Here is a 23,362-nt window from a genome sequence, read left to right as displayed (position 1 = left end):
CGAATTGTATTTGATTTTAGTAGCTTTTCACTATCCAAATATTGTTTTGATTCCAAATACTGGGTATTGTTATGCAGTATTTATTTGTGCTTAAAACATTACCCTTCCAATACCATATGCATCTCTTCTATTCAAGTCAGAATGTGTGTATTGCTTTAAAGCAAATATATTTCACCTTTGCAGCTTCTATAGAAACAATTTTCTCCTTTTTTTGTATGACTGATGCAATTAGAATCTGCCTTTTTCTTTACTCACAGAATACATGCAATGGAGAAAAGTCTTGGGAAGCATTACTGAGTCATGTGATTACTGAGCTCTCTAAAGGGAAGATGTTTGAGGAAAGAGAAACTGAAGAAATAGCAATGGTATATTTTTATAACTTTATTTTGGAAGTTTTAGCAGGTTTACAAATCACTACCATGTAAATAGAAACAAAATGAGCTTTATTTTTTTATTTAGAGAAACATTATGCAGTAATGTCATCAAATCTCTCTGTTTAGCAGGGTGCTAGCAAAATACATAGTGAGCCTCTTTACACCACCCAGGATGTGTTATTTCTGATGATTTTTATTAAATTGAGTGAAATTACTGACTCAAGGGCCACAAATATAATTTTTACAAGAGCCACCACTCTATCAACTCATAAAAAATGTATTGATGTATTCACCATTAAGGACCACAAATCACGACATATTTAAAGTAAACCTTTTGATGCTACTGTGCTCATTTTTACATTCACTATTTTACACCGACAGATTACTCTCAGTATGTCACACACTCACAGAGAAAGCACTAGTGTAGATGAGTGACTGTCATTACACACTGAAGCACATGGCTTGGCAGCTAAGTCACGGTTGGTGGCCTGTTAAGTGCAGGTCAAACTGTAAGGCACTGATTTTTAGAGTCTGCCCTTCCTCAAACATTGTAGGTCCTGGCTGCTCCACCAGCAGTGTCCCCCACCCCCAATGCAGCAAGACAGAAGGAGTTCAGCGAGGAGGTTGATCTTTGCTGATCCTTGCCTCCTTACTGATCTCCCGTCCCCCTGGCTGCAGCAGGGAAACCGCATTCGTCCTGTAGCCCTGTGCGCTCCAACTGGTCCGTAGGCAGTGACTCCCTTCTGCAGCCAGGGGGATGGGAAATCCGTGCTCTCTTCCTTTTGGCTCCAGCAGGGATCCCAGCACCTCAGGACCCAGAGAGAGCGCTTTGCTGTCTGCTACAGCCAGGGGGAGTGGAGCACTGATCTCCCATCCCCTTGGCTGTAGCAAGGAGCCTGCACCGGTCTTGTAGTTCTGCAGCAGCGCGCTCCACCTGAGTCCTTAGGCAGCGGCTCCCTTCAGCCAGCGGCAGGGGAACGGTAGGGCCACTTTGAAAGACCACTTTTGGCCCCCGGGCCACAGGTTGGAAACCACTGGCCTAACTGGAAGGTACTATGTCACAGATTTGGAAAGCATAATTTAATAACCTCTCTTTCCTCTGTAGGTTATTCCTAGTGTTTGGTCTCCTCGCTCGATAGACTGTTATCTGCAGCAGTTCTGCCTGCCTTTCCTCAGGATCACCTGCCTTCTTCAACATCATCTTTTTGGAGGGGATTTACCCAGCTGTCAGGTACAATGCGGGGGGGGGGGAATGACATTTTTTTCTATTGAAAGTTTTATATATTATAATTGAAACATGTATTCCCCACTTCCCAAAAGAGAAAAGGTCAAATGTTTTGTATTATCTAGAGTAGACACTTGTTTAGTTATAACATTGCTTCATGTCTGGCACCCGTGAAAGACTTCAGATATATTGTAAGGGTTTAGATAATTATTATATTTAACACATTTCTGTAGAAGGTATCGTGCAAAGAAGAGCTGCTAACTTTGCAATATATTATGCACCAGATCCTTCCTCCTTTTCATTTGCATAACTCCCATTGAAGCTCACAGGCGTTTGTGTGTGCAGAAGGATTTCAGAATTGACTTTTTTTGCATGCAAATGACAGAACATAAAGTGATATTTAAAATAACCTGAAGGATAGATTAAATGTCAAGCCCTTTTCAGTGAAATAACTGGCCATGGTGTAACTTTATTTTGTGTACATTTGTGGTTAAAAAACCCAAAACAAACAAACAAACATAACCAACAACCCCCACAAATATTTATTCTCAGCTTCCACAGAATTTTCTTCTTTATGCAAGTAATAACATGTTAAAAATAATTTGATCAAGAACTGAGATACTGTATTTTAATACACTAGCATAGGCCACCTTAATTTTGGCATTTCCTAACTTTTGAGTGTTTGACTTTGCAACCTTAATAAAGCTATTTTATATTATTTTTTGTGGGTGTAATAAAATAAAATTTCCATGTTATTTTTAAGATCCGGTAACATTTTTAAAGAGAGATTTGAATGATGAAAGGGTATGGATGGATAAATAGAATAGGGAGTTCATTTTGTGCATATTGGAACTGAGATAGGGAAGATGTATTTTTCATTTATAGTAATATTCCATCTCAAAGGCATGTCTGACAATCCTATACGTTTCAAGGGTCCTCTTCCCTCAGAAGTTTGTCCACTTCCAGTAGGTGGCACTATGACCTGCCAACCAATTGTTCCTCAAACTTCTGGCTTCCAGTCCAGGGAAATCAGCAGCAATTAATGACCCTGCCTTTGTTTCTGTCCTATTCCTACTGTGAATTCTTTTCTCAGAACTGGGTTTTTGATCAAATTTATCTTACTCATTGCTAACTTTAGGGCTCTTTTATGGGCTTAGTTTAATTGGCTTTACTCTTACAGCCCAGGGATCTTCTCTCCTCCTTTGTGCAGCTTATTTAACATGAGCTCAACAGCTGAAGAGACTTGCTGTATGACAAAAGGGGTGTGCCTCTGCTTTTCATGCAGTACCTGTCCCTGCAGTCTGTATGCATAAAGAATAAAGGAAAGGTTCAGTGCACCATGAGAAGGAGGCTTAGGGAACAGCCACATCTCTTCAAGCTCTTCCAGAGGAATACTGCCAGAGGAGAGCAGTCCCGTGTGTAGTCACAGCAACCATTGGATGTGAACTTGAAGGCCAGTAGGGAGAAAATGTGTGATTATCAAGGATTCCCTGGCACTAAGATAATCAGAACAACTTCTGAGCCCCATCTATAAAAGGACCAGCTAAGTTGGAGACCACTTTAAAGAGGATGATCAAGACACTTGGATTTCAAATTGAGCAAGATAAAGCAAAGTTATCTACAAGTAGTATTTACCCCAGAGCTTAAAAAAGGAAACAAAGAAATTTGATAAAAGTCATTGTAGACAAGTAGAGCAGGAGATTGAACCAACAAAAAACTAAAGCAAACAACAAACAGCAACAAAAACCCCTTTGCATGATGGTCATTTAAAGTAGATGCAGCAATGGCAACACCTGCAAAGAATTGTGCAGGTAAGAGACTTCTCTAGAAATGGCACACACACAAAGTTGTTGTTGGCATTAATATAGAACTATACAATCTTCCTCCACATCTTCATTATGATTCCCTTGGGTTATCAAAGTTCCAAGATGCTCCTCAGAGAGACATGATATTCTCTTAGGGTGAAGATGTTACTAGCCAAATAATTCAGTGTGGTTGTGCCCATGGACTCATTAAGACATCCCACTAGTTCAATAGCAGTCAAAAAATCTTTGCATGGCTGCCAGTCTGAAAAAACTGAGTGCATGAAATAGCTCATGTTCCAGATGCAGGGACTTTTGTCAAACCTTATGTCTCTCTCTGGGGATTTCATTGCCTGTCAGCTTGAAGAAGGTATATATTCACACCCAGATTAAACTGGGACACAAAAGTATCTGATGCCCATTACCAGCACGTTTTTCACTTATTGTTTCAATAACGTTTTGAGTGTTTACAGATGCTGATTACACTGACAAGCCACCTTTGAGCATAGAGATACAGATTTTTACAGAGGTGCGTTTTTGGGTGCTGATCATCTGAGTGTGCACCCACCAGTCACTGAAGCTGCAGCCTGTCTGCAGCACCAAACAATTTTGTGATTAGACTTTGGGAACAGTACCTGTCTGTCCCTACCTCATCTAAGAGTGTTGATCGTGTCCGTCATTTTGAAAAGTATTTCTGTCACAAAAGAAATTTGGTAAGAAACTCTGTTCCTCAAATATGGAACAGGACCCACTCCATCCAATCCCTGCAAAAATTACCAAGGATGAGGCTTTGATTCCTTTTCTCCCTGTTCTTAAACTGCTGCTAACTATTAGCCAGTTCTGGTAGTGTTTCTACAGTTGTGTGAGTGAGCTGTTCTGAGGAACAATAAGTGGGTGTGTCCTATTGCTCTATCACTACATCTCCTGAGGAAGATTTCCCATTAACACTTACAGAATTTCAGATGTACTGTTCAGTAGAAAAGACATTTATTGGTAAGGATAAAATTTGTCTTCCTTTCATCATAAAAAATGGATAGAATCCCAGTAATGACTAGAGAGATCTTAGGACTTTTCCTTATTTTTCCCTTTTCATTTATTTCATTTTAAATGAATATACTGTAGGATTTAGGACTCTGCATGATTTTATGGCTTAAGTGGTAATTGCTTTTAGGATAGTGGTTTTTCCGAGCTAAACTCTAGTGAATGAGCCAGAAGCAGTTACATGCCTAGAGTTAAGAATTGCTGGGTATTCACCAGCACATAATTTGTGGTAGAATAGGACTGGCATTGTTATCACAATTAGAATAAAATCGCATTAATCTATACTTCAAGTAAATTGTGAATCTGCATTGACACAGGATTTCCAGGCTTTCAGTTCACTGAAATACAGATCCATAAGGTGCTACTTGAGGCCATTTCAGGTGATGCTACCTTTCCTTTTTTCCTGGCTCTGGGCAGATCCTCAGCCAGGGTTTCTTACAGTGCCTAATGCTGCTGCTGATCTTCCCCATGCTTCTTTCATTATGCTGGAATTTAGGTACCTACATTGGTGGGAGGGGTGAGATCTGGGCCAGGCTTTTTCTCTGCTTGACATGGCTCTCCTTATCTCTGCCCACCTTGGGAGTTACAAGTAATCTGAGTAGCCATTCCAGCAGTCATTGGTTCTGCTAGAGGAACAGGAGGAGGACTTTAGATAGCCTGGTACTACTTTATTTCTCTTCATTGGTGGTGGTTAATACAATTGCCACACCTGCATATTTCCTGGAAGAGAATAAACACAGATGCAACTGGCTCCCTATGCTAAAAGGGAGATAGAAAAAGACTCAGTTCCACTCCTCCCCTTTTTTTTCCAGTAAGGAGCACAATGGGTAGAGCTCTCGGCTAGCCTTGACTGCAAATTATCTCACCCTTTCTCCCCTTCTTTTTCTAGTCTATCCATGTACTATATTCTATTGCCCTTCAATTTTTATTGACTCAGTAGATCTTGACCTTATCCCTCCATTCTTCTGGCAATGGGCTCCTAAATCAGTCCTTCTACACAGTATTGTCATTATAGCTGAGAGACCTTTTCCTTCTGCAGCTCTGGATGATAGGAATAGTTTTTCTATATTTCTCTTCTTGATGAGTCTCCATCTCTCTAAAAACTCATTTTTTAAATATATTTTTGCTGTCTCTTCCTTTTTTCTTCTCTAAGTGGACAAATTCAATCTCTAATTAGATGGGTTTTTGCTTAATATGCACTTTACCTATCACGAGTGGCCAGTTCAATTAGAAAGGTGATCGGAACAGAGATGTCTTTCTCTTCAGATCAGAGATTCTCATGGTCCTACTAGGTCCATCTCATAGTCAAGAGATGGTCCTTCCCCTTCACATACATATTCCCATGTTCAAAATTGAGTCATCCTGGACAGTCTTACTAGCCACAACCCCAAAAAACTACCTACCTTCCGTAGGACTAAAGTATGCATATCTGGCTATATGTATTTAATGCTCCCCAGCCCCAGCAATAACTCCTGTTCTACCATAGCAACCTGAATCTGCTTAAACAGACTAATGAAGGGCATACGTTTACAAATATTCAAAGGACATAAATACTAAGAGGGAAAGGGAGAAATAACATAGCATAGTAAAAGGGGAATAAGTAAGAATGATGGTCAGAAATTAAATGGAAAATTTAGGATGACTATCTAGAATATATCAAGGAGATACATTAGACAGTGAAATGATCTCCATAGAAAAAGTATTGTCACATTTTAGAACTAGGCTGGACAAAACATTGCTTTGTGCTGTGCATTTACTAATTTTTCATTGGCAGGGGAATCCTAGTAAATGAGTCTTTTCTATCCATATATTGTACCAGTTGATTAAGCGTGTTTGTCCTGTGTCTCTTGCAATTTTCACCCTATAATTCTGCAGTGAATCTTGTCTCGCCTTAGAACTTGATGGCGCTCAGGTATTTCATGCCCATTTGGAAACAATCCTGATTTCATTCAGTGTATATTTTCCTAATCTTGTTTCTCTCATCTATCTATTATCCTGTTTTACAAAATAATATGTGTATCTAGTATCTTTTCTGTCAATCAGCTATATTCTCTATTTGTTAAAAGCGATACTGTCTCCTTTGCTGATTTCTATTGTTCCAATGAAAAATGTGTTAATTTTTGGCTTAATGTTTTGTGCAAGCTCCTTTACATTCTGACACTTAAATTTTCTTTCCATTTTTACACTCCCTTAACTTCATTCTATAATTTGTCCTCTCATCATCTGTCATTTAATACTTTGCAGCCTCTTCTCTCTTACCCTTAGTTACTGTTTGCATGTCTTTATCCACATTTTCTCTAATTATCATTTTAGGCTTCAGTTCTGAAAACATGTATGTATGTGCGTAACTTTAAGTAGTTCCATTGAAATCAAGAGCACTACTCATGTTTAAAATTGAGCACATGTGTTTGTAGTATCAGGGGCTTTAAGGGGTTTATCTGTTGCTCATATAAACCACCAAAGGAATCTTAAATCCTGTTCTGTATTTGTAGAGATTACAGTACTTCCATTCAAACTAGAGTTCAGTCTTAGATCTGCTAAGTGTAAGTTGACATTTTATGGGCTTCATTCTCCACTGTACCCAAGCGATGGGGCCGCTTTAACGTGCACCTCTGATGTAAGGTCCCTCAGGGATTTTACGCCTGTGGAGAATCAGGTGTAGCAGAGCCACCATGCTCCCTCCCACCTTTTATGCCTACAGGGTGTGGCTCTAGGGTGGGAGGCTCCACCGCTTCCTCCAGCTTTATACTAGCAGGAATTCCACCAGGGACTGCTCCTGTGAGAAAGTTTGGCTGCTTTAAATTCACTTTGCACCATGGAAGCAGCTCAAAGTGAATGAGATGGCTGGGAGAATCCAGCTCTGAATGTTTTGGGAAAACTAGAGCCTGTCTCTGATTATGAACTTCAGTCCCTCTGAATCCTTCTTCCAAACAAGCTCTGCCAAGTCAGATATAAAGTCACTAACTGATATGGAATTGATACATAGAGTGCTGTGCTTTGAGTTTATAACACAAAATGATCTAAGTCTTTCTTGTTTCATGGCTAAAAGGAAGATGAAGAATTTACAGTTCTTGCAAACTGCCTGGGTCTTTTACCGTCATCTTTTCAATCATCACATCAGTTCTCCAGTGCCTCTTGCCTTGATTGGCCAGTGCCAGCATTTAACATAATATCACAGTGGTGCTTAGAACTGGCTTCATTTGCAGATAGACATGCAGAACAAGTGAAGGTATGTAAAAAAAAAAATGTGCACATCTCTATACAGTGCTGGATGTGTAAGAACAGAATTACTTGATTCTAGTTACACTGTGTTTGTGTATGCAATGCTGTGTTTTAAAAAGGTGTCAAAAACCTGATTATTTGCTTCAAATGAAAAGAGATTTTAACAAAATAAAATGGTTTTTATGAATGTGGGTTTGACAAGTTAGAAATCTTATCAATAGGAAAAGGAAGATACAAAACCGTGTGCTGTTTTCTGACATGATGTGACTTAAATGGGAACAAAATTTTGAAACAGCACTTCTAGAAAAGACCTACTAACACTTGCTGTGATGGTGCCGCAACACATTCCTATATGGGAGACCTCGGTTAAGAGTGATCACTCTTCTGCTCCCAAAGGCTGCTGAAATTGTAGACGCAATATGCTTCTAGAAAATCTCCCCAATATGGAAGCACGAACTGTCCTGATCATTTTTTAGACTAGTTGTATTGGGTTTTGATACTCTAGATATCTCTAGTTGGAATTCTAAGTAATAACAGAAGGGTATATATTGCTGAGACCAGGGACAAATGAGGGAATGGCCAAAAGGCAACAGTGTGTCCCTTATTCATCTCTGGTTCCCTTCCTACTTTGTACTCCTAACACTTGCATGACTTAATTATCAATGGCTAAAACAGGACTAGTTTTTCACAAGTTACTGCATCAGGAAAAGACTGACTCTTATGTCTAGTTAGGGCACTCTGATAAAGCCATTGGCCAGGGGTGTTAGGTTGATGTTTAATCAGAAACATTTCTTATCTCTGCAAAATCGATTTAAAGGCATAGGAGTTACAAATCTAAACACCTGCACAGAAGCTTGAAAATGTATCCTATAAGTTTTATGGATCATGGATTTGGTTAATAGTTTTAACATGAAATGTCAATGTGAAATTCCTGTCTGCATAGCTTTATAATATATTTGCAGAATTTCACATTTGAATTTTATCTATAATATGCAGTAATTAGATATAGCTTTTTATTTAATATGGCAAGGTAACATTAAATTACAAAAGTCTTGGCTACCTAGTTTCAACAAGAACTGAGGAATTGCAGTGAAAAGGCAGGGAATAAAGCAAACTTTGATTAAGAACTGAAATGAATTAGCATGACTCTTGCACTGAGAGGTGAAAAGATCAGTACATTTAACATTCAAGCAAATGAAAGATCTTCAACAGTTTGAGCTGTACTCCATTGATCCTGGTCTTGATATTGTTTAATGTTTTCCCTACACTGTTCAGAGAGTACTTTTTTAGACATGATGAAAACATCAATGGTATAAAGTAAAAGTAGGTCAACAAATTATGTAATTGCTTGTGGGAATAGTCTCTATTGCAGTATTTCATCTCAACACAATTCCCCCCCACCTTTTCAGACAATATCGCCGATGTTTATCGTGACAAAATAAGCAGGCAAGACCTATGGTTGAACCCACAACATGTGTGTTTTGTGCTTGCATTCGTTTCACTTGTATATTTTGCATGTGCAACTTTGTTATGAAAACTTGAACCCTAATGGTAATTACAAAATGTTCTTGCCCTCAGTAGATCTAATTCATTTGAAAGACCATTGAGCCATGGTCATAATATTATTGATACCATTTTTATGTTTGAAAAAGAAACTGTTGTTTTACTATATTTTGCAAATAAGACCTCCTTCAGTTTTTATAGTAAACTCTTGTGAAATTGCAAAACAGCACGGTGGTAAGAAAAGGTCCCCAAACTTATATGCCCGTAAGTGGGTAACCTGCAAAAATGGAATAGACTCAACTGTAATGTATTATTGGCTCTTTAAAAATTGTAGGCCAAGTTTTTCAGAAATAAGAGGGTAAAGTTAGACTCTGAAACTAATATTTAGGCATCTGTCTGATTTTTCAAATGTACCGAGTACCCAGCAATTCCTTTTGACCTCAGTGGGAATAGTAATTCCCGTTGACTTCACTGGGAATTATTGAATGCTCAATATGTTTGAAAATCAAGCAAGTTCTTAGATATCCATTTCAGAGCCTAGCTTCACCCTACTGTTTTTGGCCCCACATTTCATTACAAGCAGTAGCTTTGCCTATCTATTCTATTCTAGGGATTGCCATTGGTGCAGCTATGTCATTGGCTGTCCACTAATGGCTATAATCAGAGCAAACCCCCACTTTAAACAAGGCTTAAGCCCCATGTTTTACCTGTGAAGTTAGTTGCATTTAGAAGGTGGAATGCATTGTGCCCTGAGGAAAGGCAGTCAGTAGTCAGTTTGTACCCTTAGTAACACAATTTTTATGAATATCCTAAGCTCCTTGGGGCAAGAAGCACCGTGCTCTTGAGTGATGTTCTCTGGCTGAAGTTTTAATGTAGTGTTGATAGGTTCTATGGGAAGCCATGTCTAGTCTTCTTCAGCCAGAAAGCCTTTAGAGGACACTTTTGAGCTTGTGTGGAATGCAGTAGAAAGAATGGGGCATCTCAAAGAGCACATTTCCCTCCTTTAAAAAAATTTCTAACATTTACATTCTGTAGTTATAAAGATATACATGCAGCACTGATAAATATACATGCACACTGATAAATGTTTCCTATCATTTTCTTTTTAGGCTTTGCTTATCCAGGAACCTAAGTGGGACTTACCATGCCTCCTTCAGTTGCCTGAGAATTATAATACCATCTTCCAGTATTATCACAGAAAGACTTGTACTGTCTGTACCAAGGTTCCTAAAGATCCTGCTGTTTGTCTAGTTTGTGGTACTTTTGTATGCTTGAAAGGACTTTGCTGCAAACAACAGAGTTACTGTGAATGTGTACTGGTAAGAGAGAATTTTACAATAAGAGAATTTCAAACTAATGTAGCTTTATCTCCATCTTACAATTTTAAAAAAATCATGCTAAGAAGCTCTACTTTCCTTACTCAGCTCTGACAGGTTTCATTTCCAAACAAATTTATAATTAATTTTTTAGTCTGCTCCCTCACAGAAGACTTCTGGAGAGGGGTCCCTTAAAGTATTTAGCTTTTTCTCAAAGACAACTCCTGTGAGACAATATGTAGGTGGTACTTCCTCCGAGGGACAGACTTTCTTTCCTTGTTTGGACAGCAACTATACTTATTCTCCTTCCATGATGGAGGAGCATAAATGATCTGCTCTGAGACCAGTGCTGATGCCACTAACTGGATGGAACAGTTCTATAGTCAATGGCTGTCACCCACTCTCCCTCTGAAGTTCACATGTACCATCTCTGCAAAGCTGCCTTGAGAAAAGAATCTTGTGATTGTTCCTGAATTAATGTATCCATGGTATTGACACAAGACTAGCCATTATGAAATTAGAATCAATATATTTAAAGAAAAACTGTCATGTGGTTTTTAAGTCAAAAATTTAGTTTTGTATACAATTTTTATGCAATCTGATATTTTAGATGTCTTATTTAAATGTGAAGGAAAATAAGTTTATTTTTCATTCCTTGTAGTGTGTTCATCCTAAGCTTTATAGCATTGTACTAGTGCAGGGAAGCTACAAAGTGAAACTGAACAGAAATAAAAGTAAAACTGAGTGGTCTGTTTTCCTTTTCTAAATGAAATGTAAAATGTAAATAACAGATAATTTTCTTTAATTTTTATTTGATTCATCTAAATTATTGTTGTTAACACCATTAAGAAAATCTGTTTTTGAAAACAGGATTTTTAATATTATTTTAAATTTACTATGTCCAAACCCATGAAATCATAACATAACTTGCATTTTTATAAAGTTGTACTGAGATTCCCAACAAGGCTACAAATTGTGGTGATGATTTTTGTGTGTGTGTGTTTGTTTATTTGTGGCCTCTTGGCCACTAGGAAGTAGACTGAGACTACAAACTCATTTTATATAAGCCACAGAAGAGCCATCAATGTTAACTATTTTAACATTACTGTCTTTAGATGGATATTCATATCAGTGACTTAAAAAATGAAAGTCTCCACATTTCATGAGTACTCCTGTGAGCCACATGCTCTTTATTGTAGGAGCATGTTCCAGTATTAGAGAAAAGCAGAGGGTGGAAACAGCACATCAGGATTCTATTCTGAACTACCATTTTTTGATGTGTGAACTTGTACAGGTCACTTTGCCCATAACCTTCAAAATGTCCGCTAATTTTGGGTGTTTCAGGTTTTGGGTGTTCAGGCTCTAGATGTCTCAAGATGATTTCCAAAAAAGTTGAGTGTTGTCTGCAGCTCCCATTGACTTCATGGGACATTGTAGGTGTTTATCAGGTCGGTGAAAAACAGACCCCCCGCACGCACGCACGCACACACACGCACGCACGCACACACACACACACACACACACACACACACACACACACACACACACACACACACACACACACCAGTTGTCTTGAATTGAGCACTGAAAAACTGAAACACCCAAAGCAGGCAGGAACTTCTGAAAAATTGGGCCTTAACTGCTCGTTATCTCATTTTCCATATTTCTGTGCCTCTGTTTCCCCACCTGTAAAATAAAGATAATTAAAGCTGCATTTTTATCATGGGAGTTAGATTCTGTGATTTTAATATTTTTAAAAGTATTCCTTACTTTTGAATTTTAGTGACTTTTTAATGTATTTTTGGATGGGTGGATATGGGTGGTTTCACTGAGGACCCTGAACGCTGCCATGTTAAATCTTAGGCTGCACATGAGACTGAGGGAGAACAAGAAGGAGCAGACCCGTGAACTCTTGGTCAAATTGGTAATTCCTCCAAGGGTGATTCCGCCCCATCTAGCATAAAATGCAAGAAAAATACTTGCATTGTGAAGAGTTAATGGTAGGATGGATATGCAGATATTCACTCTGAAATGGCAACTATTGTACTGAACGCAAAGCTGGCTGCTATTTTCACAGCACCAGCAGAGTTCTAGTAATTTGTTCTAAAAAGTTAAAGAAAAAAAAAGGCATTGGGGTATAAGTGATACTTGACCTATTTAGATTATGTTTCCATGAGTTGCTCTTTTCAGCATGAGCTCTGAATGTGTTTTCCTAAAAATTGCCATGACGGAAAAAACTATAAGGATAATATTCACGCAACTTTCTGAAGTGCTTGAGATGGCAGCGGCTTTATAAGTGGAAAATAGTATTATCTCCAACTCCGTCACAAAAAAAGAATATGGTATGAGAAAAGACTGATCAAACTTTAAAATAGTTGGAAAAAAGGACTACCTTTGAGAGGTCATTTTTATGAAAATATACTGTAGACAATAAAGTTATAGGACAGAGATTAGAATACTTCCAGTATTCAGAACATTAGTTATAGTTTAGTTGTAGGGTCATAAATTTCCTTTGTAATAAAAAATGCATGGAAAAGGCTAAAATCTACAAATTATAATTACAGAAATGAATTGTGTAAATTAATACATATGTAATTTATGAACACTTAAAATATAGTTGTAACCAGGAGTTACACATATTAAAGAGCTTTTTTTTTTTTATTGTGGCCAATAGATACTCTGTTGGGCAAGATGAGGAGCAATGCACAAATATGGCAACATCTGCAAATTGGAGTCCATCCTGTAGAGCAGTGTGCAGCAAACTACTCTGTGTACTCCATAATCTGAGAGAATCTTAGTGTTCACTAAAAATAATATTTTGCCACATCAAATTGTCCACTTCTGCAAGTAGCAAGTTAGTGATATTGCTGCGAACACTTTCACTCAGTTTTCTATAGTAACTTAATTTTCCCCCAGGATAGCGTGTTGTAGTACTTCTGCTTTTCTCAGCTCACATCCCCATCTTCTGCATGGAACTAACTTAGTGTATATGCGTTATGGCAACATATCATGTAGGAGGTTTTGGCTTATTCATAAAGTGTTGAAGCAGGTTCTACTTTGTCATGCAAATTCTCAGAAAAATATGACCCTTAATGTCTAAGTGTACAGTAGGGGCAAGGATCAAAGTGACTAAAATTAATTTAAGTGGTGTGTTTGAAATAAAATGTTCTTGACTCTTTATTATAAAACTGACAGCCACTAATAAGATCTTTGTACTCTTCCCTCCTTAACCCCAAAATATAACTTTTAGCATTCTCAGAACTGTGGAGCTGGGACAGGAATATTTCTTCTGATCAATGCATCTGTAATCATCATCATTCGAGGCCATCGTTTCTGCCTTTGGGGTTCTGTTTATCTAGATGCACATGGTGAAGAAGACAGAGATCTTAGGTAACACAGCTTTATGTTTACAGTGTGTAATAAAACAGATACAGTAATTAACAAGTTCTCACTTCCTGAGTAACAAGTATTTAGAAATGTAAATATTGTTGTATTTGTTATGTTATGTTAATTCTATTTATATTATTTATATAAATAAAATAATCTGGAACTTGTTAACTAAGAAACGAGTTGTGCTGTTTGCAAGGTGTACGTTGTGGTGCAGGAATTTCCTGCAGAATATCACTTTTAGATGGGGAGACCTCCCATCCCTATGGATCCTGTAGATTCATTTGGAATGACATTCACCACCCCATGGAGGCAGGATTGATCTTTTATGGAGGGCTCCACTGGCTCCCTTTCCCCCAGTCTTGCAGGACCCATGTTACAATTGGCTGGGTGTTTCTGTGGATGCTCAGTAGTAGCTTTGGAGGGAATCCAGGTTTCCCTGCCAGATTTCTTCATGGAGAGATGGTGAGGCATGGAGAGCGCCATTGCTCAACCATAGCCCCATTTCCAAAATGCCCCTATCTCAGCAGGGTGGGAGGGATGTTTGATTGAACTGCCAGGAGAAAGACAACTACTGGGATCCTGAGAAGAGTGTGAAGGGATGGGCAGATGTGGCAGCTCTAGGACCTTCTCAGTCCTCCTCCTATCTAGAGCACATGTGGAGATTGTGCCTGTGCAAAGAAGGGGGCAGGGGAGGAGGAGAGAGATTCTCCACCTCTCCTTGCTGCCATTGGCCAGGCTGCAGTAGGGAAGAGAGGGTAGATTGTTTCTCATGGCCCCTGCCCTGCTGACTGTTTGTGAAGCCCTCAGAGCTATAGCAGCCATTCTGCTGTGGTTGCTGCCCTGCTCTATATTAGAGATATAGTTTGAACTGTCCTTCTGTCATGGCGTGGGTCTGAGCAATCACCAGCTTTTGGGATCAAGAAGGAATTTTTCCCTTGGAGCAAGATTGACAAGGTCTCCACTAGACATTTCTGCCTCTCTGGCATTATCCTGGAGGCCTGGTTTAAGGGTAAGAAGGAGTAAGGAAAGGATGTAAAAGTTGCATGTTTGCAATTTCATTGCAGCTAGCAGCTGGTATCTAGTGAGCTCCCACAGGCTCAAAGGGGCTGACTCCTGCAGGACTGGTGAACCCTATTAGCCTGGAGGAAGAAGGGGAGATCTTAAGTCTTCACAGACTGAGATGCCGTTCATGTGTACCCTCATTCCTTGTCATGGTAGCAAGATGAGAGGAGTCAGAGGTGGGATGAATCCTTGGGATTAGGCTGAGAGGGCCAATCTTGAATAGTGACAGTTTGGCCACTGAGCATCATATTGTGGGCCCAAATACCTGCCTGGTATTTTGGAGTGGGGTTTTGCACACAATCCCACCCCCAATTAAAAATTAGTAAAGTTACAGTTTTCCAATTCCTCATTAAAATTCCTCACCGTGTCTTTGTCTCCAGTGATTCAGGGTTACATTTTTATTGTGCAGGAGCTCTGCAGAAATGATCTCAAGCTGGTAATTCTGACATGCGTGAGAGTCTCCAAAACCCATCTTGTGTGATGTCATCATAAAATAAAACACCTATATTCAAACCTAACTGACATTTTACCAGTCAATTTTATCAAATTGAAAATCTGCACCACAGCAATTATGAGACTTCAGGCGATATGTGTAATGAATACATATATCATATCCACATAAAACACACACAGCTCAGCCTTTATATGCCAAACTTTAAACTAATTAGCAAGGCACATCATAAGAACATAAGAGTGGCCATACTGGGTCAGACCACTGGTTCATGTAGCCCAGTATCCTGTCTTCTGATAATGACCAGTGCCACGTGCTTCAGAGGAAATGAACAAAAAAGAGCATCCCATCATCCATTCCCACCTTCTACAGTCAGAGGTTTAGGGACACCTGGAGCATGCAATTGCATACTTGACCATCTTGGCTAATAACCACTAATGGAACCTCCATGAACTTATCTAGTTCTTTTTTGAATCCAGTTATACTTTTGGCCTTCACAACATCCCCTAGCAATGAGTTCCACAGGTTGACTGTGCCTTGTGTGAAGAAATGCTTCCTTTTATTTGTTTTAAACCTGCCACTTATTTCATTTCATTTCATTGGTGACCCTTGTTCTTGTATTATGTGAAGAGGTAAATAACACTTCCCTATTCACTTTCTTCACACCATTCATAATTCTATAGAACTCTATCATATTGCCCTTTGTCTCTTTTTTTAAGCTGAACGATCCTGTCTTTACTCTCCATCTAAAGCACACATATAGTTAAGTCAAAAAAGTCCGTTAGCGGTGCAAGAAATATACTGTTTTTACGACATTCATATTCTCTGAAAACTTCAAATAAGGGCAAGATATGCTGATATGCTCCAGCCATTTTTGGGGCACTCCATAAACCTGATTTAATTAGTTGATCAGAGCAGGGTGACAATGGTTTTCCTCCAGCCTCTACTTATCCTGCCAGCCCCCACACTACTCACATCCCAGCATCCAGCTCGCCACAGCCCATCAGTCGCAGCCCATATATTTCCCAGTCACCCCCAACCCCTCCCCACTCACCTCAACACTCCTCAGTTACCCAGTTACCCTATAGCCTACCAACAGCTCACCCCCATCCCTTCACCCATTGCTCCACGACCTTTCTGGCCACTCATCTGCACACCTCCTGGCTCAACACTCTGCTCCCATCCTCGGCTAGGGCATCTTCTCCTGATCCTGGCTGCCCAGCTCCACTCATTCCCAACACTTGCTCTGCACCTACCCAGTGCAGGCCAAATTTGAGTGCTGAGCGGCGTAGCGACATGGCGCATGAGGTTGCAGAGTCACACAGCATTGGCCCAGGTGGCCACTGCTCTGTCATGCATTCATTTTTTTCTTTTCAGTCTACATATATAGATATTTATAGGGTGCCTCTCTTTGTTTTTTTTGTTTGTTTGTTTGTTTTAAAGTGCACACGCATTGAAACTCCTGACAAAGAAAAAAAGGAATGCAAAAATCATTTAACTTCACTGTTAGAACATTACTATTAACTTAGAGCCACCGTATAGTTAGCTTGTTTTGCACTATTAACTGTTGATTTTTTTCTCTCCCTGTAGGCGTGGTAAACCTCTCTACATATGTAAGGAAAGATACAAAGTGCTTGAACAGCAGTGGGTATCTCATACCTTTGATCACATCAATAAAAGATGGGGACCACATTACAATGGATTGTAAACTATCACCATTATCATATCATCGCCTTTACCATGAATGAATGCAACTTGACTTACAATAGCTTTAACTGAATGGGGATTTAGCTCTTTCACTGGGGAGAAAAAATGAAACTATGCCGATATATGAAGGCTTTCAATAATTAGGTGCTTTTGCTATCAAACTAATGGTACAATAATTTAACATTTAAAAATCTCTTCTGAATGGTGTGAAAAATCTAAATTCATTCAGTAGTCTTTTTATTTTGTTTTTTTTAGAATCCCACTAATGATAAGAAGCACAAGTTGTATTTACACTTGTTTAGGGGTGACACGTCCCAGGAAATTATTGCTCTGGGTGGAGCTGAGTCATTTAGTAACTTCTGCTGAAACACTATATATGTGTATTACATCTGCTAAGCATACTGGATAGATTTTTTTTCTTTGCTTTTCTTGTGTTAATTTGAGTTGTTTGCTTGATATCCATTTGTAAGTATATAAGAATTGTAAAACATGATTTGTGAGACTGTATAGTAATACGTGGTCTAAAAGTAGAACTTTAAGGAACATTTCACTTCTTGTGAGAAGTCTATTGAAAGATTTTAGGCCTTGCTGAAAACCTTATTTATTCTCAGGAATTTCATAGATATTCTCCACATATAAATGAAATAGCTGCAAACTAAGTAGTTTGCTATGAAAACAGATCACACATTCTTTCTTATTTTTTCTTTTCCAGAAATGAAATTTGCTGTATCAGTTGAGTAAATTACTAGTGATAACATATATAGATGTCACTGTGTGTACAAAATTTGTAAAACACACAACATGGCAGATTCTAATTACAAGCATGCCTGCTTGCCTTTCATTGCCAACCAGATGCATGTTTCAGAATGATTGGATTGGAAACGTGCAGGTTATCCTGCAAATAAAACATAATTTTGAGTCTTTCATGTCAGCTCATGAGGTTCATCTGTATTGTATTTGTGCAGAGTAATCAGTGCTCTTTCTGCTTGATTTCCTAAAAAGAAAAAACACAATAGAGGTGGTCCTGGTGAATGAGCAATACATCTGACTCCTCATTGGAAAAATGCCGAATAAACAGTTTATGTTCAGAGGGCTTAAAAATCCATGAGAATAGGCATGACTGGGCTAACCTCCATGCTGTAAGTAGGTAGGGAAGATTACAGATAAATATTGGTATGTAATATATTGCTACTAATCTTTTCCTTCAAATGAGTCAGATATTTGTTGGCTATTTCATAAAGTGCTATCAAGCAGTTCCTGGTACTATGGATTTTTCATAGCTTGTTCTGTAAAATAAAATATATATGTGTAAAATAAAAACATCTAATGATAAAACCATATATACAAAAAAGGGTCTCACTGAAAGTCATTATCTAGTGAAAAGTGTATAGGAGAAATACAATAACTGTATAACAGTCAAGAAATGTGAACGGACAGAAAAAAACACTTAAAAAAAAAATGTGACGCCATGAGAGTTTTCCGCAAGATCTGCAGTTGAAATACATTATAATGGTGTGCTGTTTTTTATATATGCATATATATATATTTCAAAAGTATTAGAATACTTATTGTAAGATTAGAATTATTCTGTTACACCAACCGAATAGCTGTCTTTTCCAAAATACTACTTTTTAAATATTGTATCATAAGTTCAGCCTGTAATATTTTTGCATTGTTCATTATGAATATTAGGCCATTTTGTAAATGTGGTTGAACAGCAAAAAGATCCTTTACATCTACAGCACAACACTATTACAGGGCTCATGAACTTGAGTGACTATAGTTTGAAACTCTGATGCTCTATTTACAAGAGATAATGTCTCCAGAAATTGATTACTGTGTATTATTTAAAATGGAATGTTTTATGGTTGTGCATATGGATGTGAAGTAAAATTATAGCCTTAACTTTAAAATCTGGGTATTTCATAGTGTTTATTTTGGTATTGGTGAATTAGTCACCAGTCAATTAAAAAAGAAAAAGCAAAAGCACTTGATTCAAGAATTGTACTTGAATATACATGCATGCTGCTAAACTAGAATTTTGATTTCCCCCATAACTTTTTAAAGCCTGCTATATTAAGCTTACATTGAAAAATAACAGCTCCAAACTTAGAGTGGTGGGTGTGGTGTGCGTATTCTTCAAATGTACTGGTGTGGTATCCTGGATGAATGGTCATTTAAATACAGTACATTACTGTAGAATTTAAATCAATCTTTATAACACATCAAGAAGTACAAAACTAGGAATACAGTAATCAATATTGTAGATATGTTAATAAAAGTCTACTGTCATTCTGTGTGTGTCTGGGATTTTTTTCTCTCCACCTTAATGATCCAAATATTTATTTAATGTAGTAATAATTAATGTATGCAAAACATTTGGTACATAAAGCAACCGTGGTACGTTTTAGATCTTTTTGGCCACTTAACGTGTGTGTGTGTGTGTGTGTGTGTGTGTGTGTGTGTGTGTGTGTGTGTGTGTGTGTGTGTGTGTGTGTGTGTGTGTGTGTGTGTGTGTGTGTGTGTGTGTGTGTGTGTGTGTGTGTGTGTGAGAGAAGCATCTCTGAATCTTTAACAGGTGATAGCAATGCTCTGCTCAAAAGAACATCGCTTCACCTTATCATTACTAATTTGGTCTTTATCCTTGATATGAGTGTAGACGTGTGGCTTATTGAGAAGGTTGTGATGAAGCAATTCCACCCACACCTTGGTTCTTACTATTTGGTTGTCTGTCTCCATTCTGTCCTCTGCTTGGTGGCCTGCATTAATACTATAAAATGGTTTTAATAGAACCAGATGTCATTGCTGGCTCTACAGAGAGCCAGGTAGATGTGTCACCATCCTTTAGTGAGGTTTGCTTATAACTTTGGTTTGAACCAGATTTTAAAGTGTGTGTGTGTTTTATTTATATATATAATACTGAATATGCAGTATTATATGGTATAGATAAGATTGAAGACTGATGTTTTGATTTAATTGGTTATTTCTTGTGATTTCTCCTGTTTTGTTCACACATTCACTTATATTTTAATTTGTACTTTCTCTTATCACCAGCTTACTTTCCAGAGATCATGTGTAACATGCTTTAAATGTTAAATATGCCTGTTCCTTTAAATTAATGTTTGAGAAAGCAAAATTGACTACATGTTCTATTGTTAAATTGGTGATAGTTTCAAAAAGCCAGTCTAATTATCCTCTAAACACCACTCCTGTGATGTCTGCACTAGTATGACACAGGGAAATGTTTTATAAAAACCACCTATTTTGAAAACATTTTAAAATTAGCCTTCATAGCCCTACTTAAAATTATTCAAAATGAGTCCATATAAAAGTATCATTATTTAGAAAGCTATTTTCTGTAATTTTATCTTTTGATAAATGCTAGTCTTTTAATTTGTGAAAACCGGAACAGACTCCATGGAAACCCCTCATCAGTGAATAATTTACTACCCAATAAACAACATATTTTCCCTTTTGTATTTCATCTCTAGTATATACCAAATCGTTAGTAAACCTTTCCTACTAGTCAAGTGTGAAAACAGATGTTTATGAGCTGGAACCTACACAGTTTTTCTCTGCTCCACCACACCACCCCCACAAAGCATGAATTTTATCTGAGAAATGTATTTCTCTGTAAAGCCTAGTCTGAAGAAATGGATTTACCATTCTCTGGATTCAGCTTCATACACTGTGTGTACATGACTTGTGTATATATATATATAAATATATATACATTATAGTGTAAAGCATGAAGGGGATTCTTTCTCCAAGAATCAGGCAGCACAGACAATACAGAAGAGGTTTATTCACGATCCCGGGAAGTCTGATAAATCAGCTTCAACTTCATGGTGTTACGGTGGTCAATTATATACACTTTCTTATCCATTACATAATACGTTTTAAATTCTTTATCTTTCACTTACAAATGCAGACATTGTCCCATCCAGAGAGAACAACAGTGATAATGGTTGTTACATACATGAAGAGCCACTTTTAGTCACTCTGCTTACATCAAGGATGCTAGGGTTACACTCGGGGTGGGAGGTAGGGTGGAGGAAGAAGAGAGGGTGGGGTCCTTACAGATAGGTGGCAGATGAGACAAATTCTAAAAGCAAATGAGCTGTTCTTATTGGAATTAGAATCACTAAGAAGACATCTGGCTTCCTGAGCCATCGGATGCTTACACTAGCCATTGTCCTTGAGGCTCAGGTATGCTCGTTAGCCATTTACATGAGTTTCGACTTACAACTTGTTAGCTGAAAACAACCTCAAGTCTTACAATAGGAAGAGCTGGTTGTTCTGCTTATAGTTAAAGATGCCTGACGCTTCCCATTGTGAGTTGCTTTAACTTTTTCAAACTTTAACCATTCTGGCTGAAATTTTCCATGCTGGGTATCTGCCTCAGGCTGAAATGTTTTAGAAAGTTTCAGAAGTAATGAAGTAAGCAATCTGCATAAACTCACGTACGCAGTGTTGTTGTACCTGTGTCAGTCCCAGGATATTAGAGAGACAAGGTGAGAGAGGTAATATCTTCATTGGATCAACTTCTGTTGGTGAGAGACACAAGCTTTCGAGCTACACGGAGCTCTTACCTTACCCACCTTGTTTCTGTAAACTCACGTTACACATTCTTTTCTTAATATATCAGCTACATCAGTTTGTTTTAAGGGTTGTCCAATGCTAAAGAAATACTTGCACTCATCATAGTAATCTTTGCCCCAAAACCTAAAACTTCCTCATTCAGCCCAGGTTTGAAAGTACCATTATTTTTATTTTTTATATTACTGAGATGTGTTTTTTATGTTAGATCAAGTTCTTCATGTATACCCAATGAGTAAATGCACTTTTAAATAGTGGGTAATACTTCATGGGTGTCAGAATTTTGGGATACAACTCCAGCACACAATTACATAATGAGATCGGGTTTGCCATTTTCATTTCCATCTGTATCCATGATCGATTCTGTCTGCTAGAAATCCATTCTGGTATCAGTCTAATTTCTGATGCATTAGACTATCTCTTGAAATCTGATAGCACCAGGCCTCCCATCTCAAATGGATACTCCAGCCATTCTGCTTGGAGTCTGAATTTTATGTGCTTCAATAGTTCAAATTAAATCTATCTTGTACACGAACGGAAAATTTTAGTGTAACAAGATGTGTGTTTCAGTTCTGTCAACAACTTTAGCATGTGATTAAGAGGTTTTGCTGATGCACTTGAAAATTCTGGTTATAGTCATCATCCTTAAGCAATTCCATTCTTCCCTCTCACATGTGGTTCCAGTCTGTCACTCCTGTTCTGCATGTGTGGGGGATTGGTGGGGATAGGTAGCCATAGAGTGGAATAGCTCCTTTTCATCCCTGGGGTGCAGACCTCACCACATTTGTGACCTCCACATATATTTATTTATTTATATGTGTTTCATAATCACAATAAAAGAGCACTCATCCAAAACTCGGAGTCCTTGGCAATCTTATCAAAATGCACTAGGAAATAGAGAGTTTAGATTACTTCAATGTGCTTTTACATAGGACTACCAATGAAGACAACTTGGAATCTACAGCTAGTGCAGAATGTGGCTGCTTGCTTGCTTAGTGATGTATGCCGCATGAAGTATGTTCTGCCTCTGCTTTGAAGACTTACCCAGAAACAAATGGAAAGTCAGTTATTGCTGGGTTTCAAGGTATTGCTATAGGTCTATAAAACTCTCCATGGCCAACTCCAATGAACCTATGTGATGCATGGTTGGAGTGTGTGTTAGGCTTAACATGAGTTGAGGATTCTGATCACAGGATTCAACCCATTCTGCAGATGATCCTTCCCATCTACCCCTAAACCAAAATATGGCCCACCTTCTACCTGAGTAAAGCAAGTTCCCTGTAGCTCTTGAGGGGAGTGCATGGACCCCTTTTTCCTTAGATCAAGGCTAGCAAGGGGAATTATGTGTCAAGTACTTACTGTTACTGAGGGATTTATGGCATAAAAACATGTAGAATATAGACAATAAACCTGGTTTTGTGAAACAAAAACAAAGGTCTGAAAGCAGTTGCAGGGTTAGCTACTCAATATTGTTTTATTGTTTCCCTGTCCTCCCCCGTCTGTCTGTCTCCATCTGTTGTCTGGCTTATACTTAGGTTGTAAGCTCTTTGGAGCAGAGACTGTCTTTTTCTGTCTATGTACAGTGCTTCGCACAATGGGTCCTGGTCCATGATGAAGACTCCTAGAAGTTATGGTTGTGCAAAAAATAATAGCTACTATTATGAAGCTAA

The 23,362-nt window shown here is 38.3% G+C and overlaps 1 protein-coding gene across 3 annotated transcripts in view; it reads left to right on the top strand.

Moving 5' to 3' along the window:
• Positions 1-19,385, top strand: part of UBR3 (ubiquitin protein ligase E3 component n-recognin 3) — a 184,666-nt gene extending 165,281 nt beyond the window's left edge. For all 3 annotated transcript variants that reach the window (XM_067549265.1, XM_067549264.1, XM_067549266.1), the window contains exons 34-39: positions 258-365; positions 1,480-1,605; positions 7,492-7,671; positions 10,277-10,486; positions 13,734-13,873; positions 16,977-19,385. In XM_067549265.1, the coding sequence (XP_067405366.1) occupies positions 258-365; positions 1,480-1,605; positions 7,492-7,671; positions 10,277-10,486; positions 13,734-13,873; positions 16,977-17,094 (882 nt within the window). In that variant the 3' untranslated portion in view covers positions 17,095-19,385. The remainder of the gene's footprint in view (positions 1-257; positions 366-1,479; positions 1,606-7,491; positions 7,672-10,276; positions 10,487-13,733; positions 13,874-16,976) is intronic.
• The last annotated feature ends 3,977 nt before the right edge of the window (positions 19,386-23,362 follow it).

This window comes from Emydura macquarii, unplaced genomic scaffold, assembly GCF_026122565.2.
Source record: "Emydura macquarii macquarii isolate MOO-44397 ecotype Brisbane River unplaced genomic scaffold, CSIRO-AGI_Emac_v2 contig_1253, whole genome shotgun sequence".
NCBI classification, from domain to species: Eukaryota; Metazoa; Chordata; order Testudines; family Chelidae; genus Emydura; species Emydura macquarii.
The sequence above is the reverse complement of the archived record's forward strand: the minus strand, read 5'-3'. Positions and strand labels throughout refer to the sequence as shown.